Source organism: Lepus europaeus, chromosome 1 (assembly GCF_033115175.1).
Source record: "Lepus europaeus isolate LE1 chromosome 1, mLepTim1.pri, whole genome shotgun sequence".
In the NCBI taxonomy this organism is placed as follows: Eukaryota; Metazoa; Chordata; class Mammalia; order Lagomorpha; family Leporidae; genus Lepus; species Lepus europaeus.
In genome coordinates this window covers 4996602-5010768 of record NC_084827.1, presented here as the reverse complement: position 1 = coordinate 5010768, position 14167 = coordinate 4996602, and the positions used below count along the sequence as shown (strand labels likewise).

Genomic DNA, 14167 nt, shown 5'->3' with positions numbered 1-14167 from the left:
TTCCACTCTTCTTCTTTCCTTTTCCCTACTTCCTGCCTTACTATACCTTTCTCTCTTCCTTTTATCCTTTTATTCTGTCATTTGCTCTCTCTTTTCCACACCAATTTTCCTTTCCATCTCCCCTCTACATTCATTACCTCCTATATAACTGTGACTGTGCTGGGCCCCAGACATGGAAGAATGGCCAAAGCAAGGCCATTTTCCTTGAGAATAGCACAGTTCAGTGTCTGAAGCCAAATGTCCCACTCCCAACATCTTCACTGCACTCTCCCCTAACCACTGAAGCTAAAGAATCCAGACCCAGTGTCCCAATTCCAGCTCCAGTCCTGGCACAGGACTTAACCCAACTGGCCTAAAGTGAGACCTTTCCTTACCACCTCTGCTGTGTCTTCTCCCCCACAGCCTGACTCACCTGCTCCATGAGGAGAGAAAATGACACCTGGGTGAGTGAGTTCATCCTGCTGGGCCTCTCCAGTGACAGAAGGACCCAGGTGGGACTCTTTGTCCTGTTTGGGGCTGCCTACCTGCTGACCTTACTGGGCAACGGGCTCATCCTCCTGCTGATTGTCCTGGACACGCGACTGCACCTGCCCATGTACTTCTTCCTCTGCAACCTCTCGGCCGTGGACCTCTGCTACACCTCCAGCGGGGTCCCCCAGATGCTGGCACACTTCCTGATGGAGAAGAAGACCATCTCCTTCACCCGATGTGGGACCCAGCTCTTCTTCTCCCTGGCCCTCGGGGGCACCGAGTTCCTGCTGCTGGCCGCAATGGCCTACGACCGCTACGTGGCTGTGTGTGACCCCCTGCGTTACATGACAGTGATGAGCCCAAGGCTCTGTGTGGCACTAGCAGCTGTCTCTTGGCTTGTGGGTCTGGCTAATTCTGCTGTGGAGACAGCAGTTACCATGCGCCTTCCCACCTGTGGGCACAACATGCTGAACCATGTGGCCTGCGAGACACTGGCTGTGGTCAGATTGGCGTGCGTGGACATCACCCTCAACCAGGTGGTCATCGTGGCCTCCAGTGTGGTTGTGCTGCTACTGCCCTGCTGCCTGGTCTCCCTGTCCTACGCCTACATCGTGGCTGCCATCCTGCAGATCCACTCCACCCAGGGACGCCGCAAAGCCTTTGGAACCTGTGCCTCGCACCTCACCGTGGTCTCCATGTCTTATGGGATGGCCCTCTTTACCTACATGCAGCCTCGTTCCACCGCCTCTGCCGAGCAGGACAAGGTGGTGGTGCTCTTCTATGCTGTGGTGACTCCCATGTTGAACCCCCTCATCTACAGCCTGCGGAACAAGGATGTGAAGGCTGCTCTGGGTCGAGTTTTGATGAGCCGCTCTGAATTAAAACAGTAGAAAATGACAGACAGGGTTTTGCTCTGAAGACAGTGGGCATTGCTGTACGAACCTCCTGTACAACTGTGAGGCTATGTGTGTAGGAAAGCAGTAGGAGAGCCACAATCTGCTTTTCTCTTTGGAGATAATAGAGAAATGGGATTTTACTTCTGAACTCTGTTCTCTGTCCTGCCCTATAACAAAAATAAAGTGTGAATTACAGCAATCTAAATAATTGAAAGTTAAATGAAGTATATTCAATTCCTTTCCACTGAAAAAAGAGAAAAAGCATATACCAACATAGATAGAGTAGAAAGATTAAACAAACTACACCATGTTAGATATTTAAGAGGTGTTTTCAAATACATGATTCTTAAAATTTATAGAAGGCATTGGACCTTCTGGTAAATGTTTTCTTAAGTTGTTATCTAATGGTTGAAACGGTTTGCTAAGTATTCATGTGATATTGCTATTGTCAGCAAGTGATCTAGGACTTGCTCCCTCATTTCTCTATTCTAAGCCCAACTTGTTCTTTCATTTCTCTATTCTCTTCAAGGTAGGAAACTAATTCTATTATGAAGGAATCTGTAGGACGCACAATTTAATCTTTAGACCTTATAAAAGAGATGGCTAACATTTTTCTGCAATAGCATAGCCAAAATAAGAACTCAAATAATAATCTCATAGCTAGATTCACTTCGCCATCAGCGAAGTATACAGTAAGTAGAAAAAACCTCCCTTTCAGACCAAAGGGAAAGAAAGTTTTAAAGTGAGAATATAATTTTCCTCATGGGCATTGTCTACCTTAGAAAAACTACTACAGAACATGCCTGTGACTATAGACTTGTAGTTCAGGCCACCGAAGATTAGAGATGGGACTTGGGCACTCCCTTGACTTGCATCCTCTGGTCTGCTTGAACACAAACCAGGAGGAAAAGAAAGCTAGGCATCAGAAGCAATGGGTGGCAGGCCTATTAATGGCTGATCTGTACAGTGATCTGCCCTCAAGGAGACCCAACAGGCCAGTCCACTGCAGTGGCTTTCAATGTGGTAAGCCTGGGCTTCAGCAGAAGTCAGCTTGTGAAGAGCCCTGGCAGCTCTGCCAAGAGTTGGATCACTGGAAATGGACCTGCCCTGGAGCCGAAGGATGCCCAGGTCAGAGCCACAGATCTTATTGGCTCTAAGCTGAAAAGCCCTTCACTCAGCCCAACTTCCAAAGTGACCACTGCAGCTGAGGGGATGGTCAAGTAGGGTCAGCAACATTGCAGGCAGAACTGTAAATTTCTTGTTGGAGATGCCACCTGCCTTTACCTGGCCAGCTCTCCTCCCAGGCCAGCCAAGTAATGAAAGTCAACAGAGTGCCTTCCCCTAGGAGGTTCACACCTCCCTTAGGATATACCCCATGTGAAGAGATAGATAGGTCTGGGCCTCTGAATTTACAAGGCCTAAAGCCCAACAGATTATTATCAAGCCCCTTCTATCAGGTTCTATTTGCCTCTCAATCAGAAAAATTACTTGTAGCTTAGACAGCACCTTTCTTAGCTCCTCTAATAATGACTCTGTCCTTTGTTCTAGACCCTGTCTAGTGCACTTGGGCCTCATTCCTTTGTAATCATAACCTCTACTCTACCACCAATGGCTCTACTCCCAACATGTGTGTACTGATGGTCCTCTTCCCCACTTAATGCTGTATAATTGTTCAAACCTGGTAAATGCCACTCTTAGGATCATTGGTTACTATCCTCACTCTGTCTTTTATGACCTTGTCTAAATATGATCAGAGTCGGCAAACTTGGAAGGCTTCCATAGCCTTGGCAACTCATGACGACAGCCTAGGATGGTTACTGGCGCCATAAACTAGAGTGTCAATTTGTTGGGTCAACAACAGGAGCCACTGTGCACTTGCTCCTCATGTGGGATCTCTGTCCTTAATGTGCTGTACATTGTGATTTAATGCTATAACTAGTACTCAAACAGTATGTTTCACTTTGTGTTTCTATGTGGGTGCAAACTGTTGAAATCTTTATACTAAATTGATCTTCTGTATATAAAGAGAATTGAAAATGAATCTTGATGCAAATGGAAGGGGAGAGGGAGCGGGAGAGGGGAGGGTTGCGGGTGGGAGGGAAGTTATGGGGGGGGGGAAGCCATTGTAATCCATAAGCTGTACACTGGAAATTTATAATCATTAAATAAAAGTTAAAAAAAAAAGAAAAAAAAAGAAAAAAAAAAAGAAGAAAGATTAAGTCAGAAGTCACAGTTCATGCCCCAGAAAGTCTATGTCCTTGCCAAAATCTGAAAATACATGTCTAAGCTTTTCTGCAGTCAGCGAGGAGATAAAAAAATTAAGTTTGTAAGTTACAAAGTTCACTGCACCCATGGGATCAAAGAAGTGCAAAGGTCACCCATGTGACCCACACACAGTCCAGCCCAGCTCACTAGCATGGGGAAGTCACATGGGGAATTGAGGCTGGATTCACAGCAATAGCCCCACAGCTCTGATGAGCACAGACCAGACCATCAGGTGTGAGTGTCTCGGGCATCACTTTGTTTCCTTTCCTTTTATTTTTCTTATAGAGAGAGAAGGAGAAAGAAAGAGAGACTGATCTTCCATCCGTTGGTTCACTCCTGAATGGACACTACAGCCAGGTTTGGGCGGGCTGAAGCCAGGAACCAGGAGCTTCTTCCTGGTCTCCCAATGGTTGCAGGGGCCTAAGCACTTGGGCCATCTTCCTCGGCTTTCCCAAGCACATTAGCAGGGAGCTGGATCAGAAGTATTGCCCTCTCAAACACACAATGCTAGCAAAAGCTGGGCCAGAGGACAGATGCTCAGAACCTCAAATAAATATCTTTCTACATAATCAAGTGTAAGGATACTCTCCTGGGAAAATTGAGGGATGTGTCAGAACCCTCACTGGAGAAGGCCACACAACACACAGAGGTGAGTCTTATATACAGCAAGGAAGGAACCCTACTCCTCCATTGGTAATGTTTCTATTCTACTTATACACAAATAACTGATCAAGCACTACACACCCCAGACCATTAAGCAAAACAGTGATGATTTTATCCTGAACAATGCCTAAAACAACTTTTAAAAATTAGGATAAGGTATCTATGACCTAAATATTAGAGACCTCTAAAAAACAAACAAAAACATACAAACCATAAGTAATTCAAACTTTCACTCAATCTGCCAAGAAAATGCTAAGGGGTTGAGAAGGAAAGAATGGAACATCTTGTAAAATTTCTAGTAAAACCTTTTTAAAATTCAAGCAAGACAGGGCCAGCGCTGTGGTGCATTGGGTTAATGCCCTGGCCTGAAGCACCGACATCCCATATGGGCACTGGTTTGAGACCTGGCTGCTCCACTTCCTGTCCAGCTCTCTGCTGTGGCCTTGGATAGCAGAAGATGACCCAAGTCCTTGGGCCCCTGCACCCACATGGGAGACCCGGAAGAAGCTCCTGGCTCCTGGCTTCGGATTGGTGCAGCTCCAGTCATTGTGGCCAACTGGGGAGTGAACCATCGGATGGAAGACTTTCTCTCTCTCTCTCTCTCTCTCTCTCTCTCTCTCTCTTTCTCTGCCTCTCCTCTCTCTGTGTAACTCTGACTTTCAAAGAAATAAATAAATCTTAAAAATAAATAAAATAAAATGGAAGAAAGATTCATATAACACAGGACTCACAACTTTTGCTACTTTGAATTGCATAATTCATTGGTGCTTGGTGTATTCAAAACATGGTGCAGCCTCCTCTCCAGACATTTTCATCACCCTGAAGAGGAGAGGCCATGGAAATCAAGCAGTCACTCCCTCCCCTGATGACCACTGAGCTCCTCCCCACCTCCGGATTTGCCAACTCTGGGCTTTCAGAATCCTGCAGCATGTGATCTTCTGTGTCTGGCTTCTCTCACTTAGCATGTTTTTGAGGTCCATCCATGTTGTAAATTCATATGTTGTAGGGCTTCACTCCTTTTTACGGCCAAAACACATTCCAAGGGCCTGCGTTGTGGCTCAGCAGGTTAAGTCAACTCTTGTGACGTCTGCATCCCAAATTAAAATGAGTCCGGCTGCTCTGCTTCCGGCCCAGCTTCCTGCTCATGCATCTTGGGAGGCATCAGTGATGGCTCAAATGCTTGGGTCCCTGCCCCCCATATGGGAGACATGGGTGAAGTTCCTGGCTCCAGCTTCAGCCCGGCTCAGCCTTGGCTATTGCAGGCATTTGGGGAGTGAATGGAAGGATGGAAGGTCTCTCAATCTCTCTCTCCCTCCCTCCCTCCCTCTCAAACAGACAAAAATGAATAAAAAAAAGCTTTTTAAAGCCACATTTCATTGTATGGATGTACCACAGTCACCAGATGACTGACATTTGGATTGTTTCTACTTTTTGGCTGTTATGAACAACACTACCATGGACATTCATGTACAAATTTTTGAGTATCAGCTTTCGATACATTTGGGTCTATACCCAGGTGTGAGATCTCTAAGTCATACCAAATTCTGTTTAGCTCTCTGAGAAACTGCCCAACTATTCTCCACCACAGTTAAAGTGTTTTACATTTCCACTAGCAATGATAAGGGCACCAACTTTTCCATGACATCACCGACACTTGTTATTTTCTGTTTCTTTAATAGAACTATTCTAGTGAGTGTGAGGTGGTGTCTCACTGTGGATTAGTGTGCATGTCCCTGATGCAAATTGATGCTGATGAGCGTCTTTCAGGTGCTTATTGGCCACGCATTTCTCTTCCTTGGAAAACTGTCCAGAAATACTTTTTAACTATTGTTTTTATCTCTTCTCTGTTAATTTCTCTGTCAAAATTAACAAGTTATCCTTTCCATTCTCTGTGCCAACACGATGTTCTCTCTCTTAGCCAAAGCCTCCATAACTAGGCTTTTGCCCACTTTTTGCCCATTGTCTGCATTTTTAAATCTATCTCAAACTCAAAAACAGAGGCAAAAGAATAAACAGAGATCTTTCATCTACTCGTTCACTCCCCAGTGCCCACAACACTCAGGGCTGGGACAAGCAGAAGCCAGGAGCTGGGGATTCAACCTAGGTCCCAATCACTTGAGTCACCACCTGCTGTCTCATAGAATGTGCATAGGCAGAAAACTGGAACTGAGAGTGGAGCCAGGACTCAGCTACATATTTTGCTAAAAGGAGGGAATTAAAAACATGGTCCTATCCATTCTATTGTTTGAGTTTTAGAATTTAGAAACATTTTTTAGCCCTGACTCTTCACAGAGAGATTCAAAGTATTTAGAAGAAACGCACCTGTATGAAATGTCCATTTGGTCCCTCAAGACATGAATCTAAATGGAGACATTCTTGAGGTGGTAGTATAGAGCAGATTCCGTGAAAACGTTGATAGGAAAGGTCTATATTGAGTTCATAAAACTTATCCTACAACTGAATCCTAATCACAGACTTAAAGCAAGAACTAGCTTGTGTTATTTTTTATTAATTTGGCCATAAACAGAATTTAAAAGCTCATTTATGAAAGTTGTATCCAAGAAAACATATAGGTCTGATCAATGATTTCTTAAATAAAACTCTAAATACACAGGCAACAGGGAGAAAACAGACAAACTGATTGTCTCAAATTAAAAAACTTCTGCACATCACACAACTAACAGAATGAACATGCAACCCACATATTGCAAGAAAATATTTGCAAACCCTATATCTATTAAGGGGCTAATATCTAAAATAGATAAGGGACTCAAACACTCAACAATAAGAAAACAACCTGATTTTTTTAAGGGGCTAAGAATCTGAACATGTATCTCTCGAAAGAAAATATGAATGGTCAATTAATATGTGAAAAATACTCAACCTGTCTAATCATCAGAAAAAATGCAAATCAAAATCACAGTAACACTTCACACTGCTTAGAATCCTTGTACACTGTTGGTAGAAATGTAACTAATACAGTCATTATTGAAAACAATAAACAGTTCCTCAAAAAACTAAACAAGAATTCCCAAATGATCCAGCAATTCCACTTGTGGATATATTTCCAAATAACTTGGAATCTGTATGTTGAATATGTTGAAGGAATATCTCCATGTTGTACTTATTTCAGCACTCTTTAGAATAGCTAAGTTAGGGAAGCAAGCAAATATGTGTTCACCAATGGATGAATGCATAAAGAAAATTTAGCACATATGCATGATGGAACATACACAGCCTTCAAAAAGAAGGAAATTCTGTCATTTGTGACAACATGGATGGAACAGGAGGACATTCAGCTAAGTGAAATCAGCCAGACACACAAAAGCAAATACTATATGATTTCACTTATAGACAGAATCTTACAAAGTCAATCTCAAAAATGCAAAACAGAAGACTTGTTACCAGGCGCTAGAGGAAGGAAGAGAGAAAGGCAGAGACTTCATCAACATATACAAAGCTTCAGTCAGAACCAAAGGATAAGTTTTAGGGAATTATTGCCCTGCAAGGTGACCACAGTCAATAATGATGTATTATATAGTTCAAAGTTACTAAGGGAATTGATTTTTAACATTCTGTCCACCAAGATAAAAATGCTAAGTTATTGTTAATTACCTTGATTGGATATTTCTATAATGTATACACAGATCAAAACATAACACTGTACCCACAAATATACATAATTATTATTTGTCAGTTAAAAATAATTGTAATAAAACTAAAGTCCTCCTTCAGATGCACTAGACTAAGAATCCCAGACTTGGAATTTACCAGGCAGGAAATGAACATATATTTTAAATAGAATTTCTATAACATAGTGAGACCAAAAAGCTGCCCTTTAAAACAATATAATTTATTCTTAGGGTTCAATCCAGAGGGATTCATAAATATTATAAGAGCAAAAGATGAATGAGTTAGTAAGGATTGGAGTCTGCCATTCACAGCAGTCAGTCCTTCTTGAGTTTAGGAAATCTTCATTGAGTTGTATTTATCCTGAGTTTTTAAAAACTATGAACATTTTAACTGTTTGGTTTATTGTTTGAAATGATAATAAATAAAACTGTATAATAAAGCCAAATGTAAAAGTTCAAAGAAATATTTACCTGTTAATTTAAAATATATGAATACTTGCATCTCAATTTTATTTCAATTTTTTTCAAAATTCAGTATATTGAGTTCCTGGAAACCATAGCACAAAGTGTATCTTCATACTTCTAGCAGAATATTTATGTGTGTAGAAACAGACATTGCTATTCTAATATCTGCACATCAAATTACTTATAAACTATAAGTAATATTTTTTTCATAAATCATGGGTTCTTAGACTAACATAGAATGTCCTCTACAAGTAAATCCTATAAAATTAGCAATCTCAGTTAAAAACTGTACTAGAGGTTATAAAAATTTGATGTCATTTTATTATAAATCTGAGCAAACCTGCTATGCTAGCTCTATCAAAATAAATACTTCATTTTTTTAAAGATTGATTGATGGATTGATTGATTGATTTGAAAGAGTTTACAGAGAAAGAGACAGAGAGAGAAATCTTCCAACCACTGGTTTACCCCCCAGATGGCTGCAAAAGCAAGAGCTGACCAAGCCAAAGTCAGGAGCCAGGGACTTCTTCCAGGTCTCCCACATGGGTACAGGGGCCCAAACACTTGGGCCATCCTCCATTGCTTTTCCCAGGCCATTAGCAGGGAGCTAGATTAGAAGTAAAATGTGTGTTGGCGGGGGGGGGGGGGGGGGGTGCCATGCTGTGGCATAGAGGGTAAAGCCACCACCTGCAGTGCTGGTTCAAGTCCTGGCTGCTCTACTTCCAATCCAGCTCTGCTATGGCCTGGGAAAGTAGTGGACGATGCCCAAGTCCTTGGGCCCCTGCATCCACATGGGAGACCTGGAAGAAGCTCCTGCCTCTCTCTAACTCTGACTTTCAAATAAATAAATAAATCTTTAAAAAAGAAAAGGAAAGGGAAAAAACAGAAGTGAAGCAACCAGGACACAAATTGGTGCCAATATGGGATGCCGACATCACAGGCAGAAGCTTTACCCAATAAACTACAATGTCAGCTCCCCAAATGTACACTTTAAATGATTTATGTAAAATTTAAAGAACCGTATACCCTAAAAGTGTCAATTTTACTATTTGTTATTTTAAAGGATATTTACTGGCCAGCGCCACAGCTCAATAGGCTAATCCTCTACCTGTGGTGCTGGCACACCGGGTTCTAGTCCCGGTCGGGGCGCCGGATTCTATCCCGGTTGCCCCTCTTCCAGGCCAGCTCTCTGCTGTGGCCCGGGAGTGCAGTGGAGGATGGCCCAGGTTCTTGGGCCCTGCACCCACATGGAAGACCAGGAGAAGCACCTGGCTCCTGGTTTCGGATCAGCACGGTACACTGGCCGCGGCGGCATTGGAGGGTGAACCAGCGGCAAAAGGAAGACCTTTCTCTCTGTCTCTCTCTCTCACTGTCCACTCTGCCTATCCAAAAAATAAAAATAAAAATAAAGGATATTTACTAATCAATAGGAAAATAATGGATATACAAACAGAAAAATGGAGGAAATAAAATCAAAAAGTATAAAAAGCTTAACAGCATTCAGCATGTGAAAATATTTAATCTCAACAAATAACTATGAATTAATATAATGATATTTGAGATATTTAATTGGCAAATAAATATGAATATATTTTTAAAGATTTATTTATTTATCTGAATGGCAGAGTTACAAAAAGAGAAATCTTCCATCTGCTGGTTCACTCCCCAAATGGCTGCAATGGCTGGGGCTGGGCCAGGCTAATGCCAGGAGCCAGGAACTTCATCCAGATCTCCCACATGGGTGCAGGGGCACACGTACTCTTTTCCAGGAGCATTAGCTGGGAGCTAATGGAATTGGAGCAACTCGATACTCTTTACTTAGTATAGGGTTGGTCTTCTGTGTACAAAATTAATTGAAAATGGATCTTAGTGGAGAATGGGACTGGGAATGGGAAAAGGAGGAGGAGGAGGGTTAGAAGAGTGAGTGAGAGTGGGTATAGCGGGTATATTCCTAAAGTTGTACTTAGGAAATGCATGAAGTTTCTATTCCTTAAATAAAAGGTTTCTTTGGGGAAAAATAAATAAATATGAGATTAACATTTAAAAAAAAGAATTGGAGCAACCAGGACCTGAACCAGCACCCAAATGGAATGGCACCATTACAACAGAGGTATAACCAGCTACACCACAACATTGGCCCTGAGAATATTAATATTTGATACTTTAACAATACTTATCAACAGTCTCAAGAAATACTCATGCTCTGACTTTCAATTTACTTTTATTTATCTATTTTGAGAAGCAGAGAAACAGCCAGGAGAGCAGGGGAGGATGAGAGAGAGAGAAAGAGAGGGAGAGAGAGAGAGAGGAGAGAGCTCTTCCATTCACTGATTCACTACCCTAATCCTTGCAACAACAGAACTGAGCTCCAGTGAAGCTTGCCTTGCAATTTTAATGATGTCGGATTCCCCTGAAGCATCACTGATTTGAATGTGTTTTTTCCCTACAAAAACCCATGTGTGGGAGACACAAATGGTGTTGAGAGGAGGTGGGAGGTAATCATTGAGGAAGGACAGCTTCACCCTCCTCTCTTCTGGACTTGCCCACTTGCTTCTTTCCTTTGCCATCATGCACGTAGCAGCACATGGCCCTCACCAGAAGCCAAGAGGATGCTGGCATCATGCGCTTGGGCTTCTCTGTCGCCTGAACTGTGAGGGAAAATATAATCTCTTTTCTTTAGAAATTACTCAGTCTCTGGTATTCTGTTACAATAATATAAAAAGGTTTTCTGATTGAGAGGCAAATATTTGCCTCTCAATCAGAAAACTTAATTGTAGCTTAGACAGCACCTTTCTTAGCTCCTCTAATAATGACTCTGTCCTTTGTTCTAGGCCCTGTCTAGTGCACTTGGGCCTCATTCCTTTGTAATCATAACCTCTACTCTACCACCAATGGCTCTACTCCCAACATGTGTGTACTGATGGTCCTCTTCCCCACTTAATGCTGTATAATTGTTCAAACCTGGTAAATGCCACTCTTAGGATCATTGGTTACTATCCTCACTCTGTCTTTTATGACCTTGTCTAAATATGATCAGAGTCGGCAAACTTGGAAGGCTTCCATAGCCTTGGCAACTCATGATGACAGCCTAGGATGGTTACTGGCGCCATAAACTAGAGTGTCAATTTGTTGGGTCAACAACAGGAGCCACTGTGCACTTGCTCCTCATGTGGGATCTCTGTCCTTAATGTGCTGTACATTGTGATTTAATGCTATAACTAGTACTCAAACAGTATGTTTCACTTTGTGTTTCTATGTGGGTGCAAACTGTTGAAATCTTTATACTAAATTGATCTTCTGTATATAAAGAGAATTGAAAATGAATCTTGATGCAAATGGAAGGGGAGAGGGAGCAGGAGAGGGGAGGGTTGCGGGTGGGAGGGAAGTTATGGGAGGGGGAAGCCATTGTAATCCATAAGCTGTACACTGGAAATTTATAATCATTAAATAAAAGTTAAAAAAAAATATGGGAAAAAAAAACAATAATATAAAAAGGACCAAGAAAAGGACCCTATTCTTAATTCCAATTCAGAAGTTACATGATAAGAAAGAAAGACAGAAATTACAAAAATGTTTAAAATACTTTGTAATCAAGAGTGGATGTTTAACCTAGCAGTTAGACACTCACATCTCGTATCGAAGTACCTGGGCTCAGTTACCAGCTCCAGCTCCTGACTCCAGACTCCCACCAATGTAGATGCTGGGAGGCAGCAGTGATGGGTTAACTAGATCCCCATCACTCACTTGGCAGACCTGGATTACATATGCAGACTCTAGCTCCAACCCTGGCCCAGCCCCAGCCGTTCCGGTCATTTGGAGAATGAACCAGTGGACAAGAGTGCTCTCTCTACACCACTTAAATAAATGAGGTTAAAAATAAAATATAATCATCCAATTTATTTCTATACCTTGAGGAGATTTTTCGACATCCAGATAATCCGCAGAAACCCGGGAGCGCTACCAATCAAGGAACACAGCATCTGTCTTTCCACATTTGAGTGCTGTTTTCTGAGGCAGCTGAGCCACTTCTGTGTATGCTGCATTCCATAAACAACTGGAGAAAGTAGCCATCAAGAGGTGTACAGGGTGGTGAAGAATAAGGGAGGAGAGGAAATGCTATGCACTGAATTACTCTGAGGGAGGTCCTACTACCAGAAGGTACCAGGTCTTTCTGACTCCAGAACCTGAGCTCTTAGTCTCCACCTTCTGCAGCCTACACTTTGAGGGGGCTCACAAGACCTTCCAGGAAACAATACTCACTCAAACTGACACACATGAACACATCCTGGACAGCTTCTAAGCATATAGGAAAACTCCAACAGCAAACAGGTAAGAATGGTAGTTTCCCTGAGAAAGACCAACAACCAGCCTATCGCCAAGTTTTTCCTCTATAATCAGAAGTAATTTTCTACTAAAATTAAGTGCATTAAGGTTTAATCCAAGAATGGCATATCCAGATGCATAATCTTTAAGGTATGAGAGAACCCAACAGTCACTCTCTTATATGCATGGCTCATAAACTATTCTGTTAATTTTTATACAACTTTGCCTTGGGCCCCTGCACCCGCATGGGAGACCTGGAAGAAGCTCCTGGCTCCTCGTCTGGATCAACGCAGCTCCAGCCATTGCGGCCAATTGGGGAGTGAACCATTAGATGGAAGACCTCTCTCTCTGCCTTTCCTCTCTCTGTGTAACTCTGACTTTCAAACAAATAAATAAATCTTTAAAAAATAAAATAAAAATAAAAAATAAAAAAATTTGGTAAAGGATAGAAGTATAAAAATGAATAAAAATATGAAATTGGGTGGAATGGAGGATCATGTTGTTGTTAGGAAAGTCAACAAATGTCTTGAATATAAAAAATGTTGGAGTACGTTGATAAAGAGATTATCACAAACTAGAATATACAAGAAGAAGGCTGCAGGCTGATAAGCAATTGATCGAGTTATTAGAACTCTGAGATGTTACAGCTTCTAATTTAGCAGCTATAAAATAGGCAAAATTAATGGACCTTATAAAAGACAACTATTTGAAACATTGTTGGCAGAATAACTGCACAGATCAGCTCCTCCACCACTATCCACCACCAGGCTGAAGGCTTTAGCCTTTTCTTTCTGAGGAAAAAAAAAAGGAGTTTTTCTCTAACAAAGAAGATAAAATTTTTGGAAAATGCTAAAGTCTCTACTCTTGGTGGTGTGTTCACTCAGGAAATATTACCTCTTCATGTCACTTTGGAGAGCAGTAAGTTTATACCAAATTCCCTCCCTATCCACCCTTAGATGAACTCTCTCGCTGGATATAATTTATCTTTGATCTAAATGCACACAACTCTGATAAGACTGTAGAACAAACGTAGTCTCACCCACACAGCTTCGGAGTATACCCACAGCCCTGCCTTCTGATATTTAAATAGGAATTTGTGATGCTGAAATCTTTTGAACATCAGTAAGATGGTTGAAAAATAAAGTGAAAGAGTTCTCTAAGAATATAGAATAAAAAATAAAAATGATATCTGCCTTCTACTAGACATGAAGGAATAAGAGTGCCAAGAATTACTCATCTACCAAAAGCAATAGAGGGCTGGAGAACAATTAAAACTATTATTTTCAGATGTTGGAAAATGGGCAGCATGGAGCTATGAATCTTGTGAGATGTAAGAATGATGAGGTGATTATTACAATCACCCAGTTCCCTCCATGAGGCAACATCCAGCTTGTGAAAAAAGGAGGAAAGATCCAAACAGAGCCTGGAAATCCTGCTCCGTGAGGATCCGCG

General features: G+C 41.8%; 1 protein-coding gene across 1 annotated transcript; it reads left to right on the top strand.

Annotated features, from left to right (window-relative positions):
• Positions 1-419: 419 nt before the first annotated feature.
• LOC133761912 (olfactory receptor-like protein OLF3) lies at positions 420-11128 on the top strand. Its single transcript, XM_062194875.1, has 3 exons — positions 420-1323; positions 2847-2857; positions 11048-11128. The coding sequence occupies exons 1-3, from the start codon at positions 420-422 to the stop codon at positions 11126-11128; spliced, it is 996 nt and encodes a 331-aa protein (XP_062050859.1).
• Positions 11129-14167: the final 3039 nt, after the last annotated feature.

Coding starts and splice junctions, on each gene's coding strand:
- LOC133761912 (XM_062194875.1), top strand. CDS start 420: ATGAGGAGAGAAAATGACACCTGGGTGAGTGAGTTCATCCTGCTGGGC.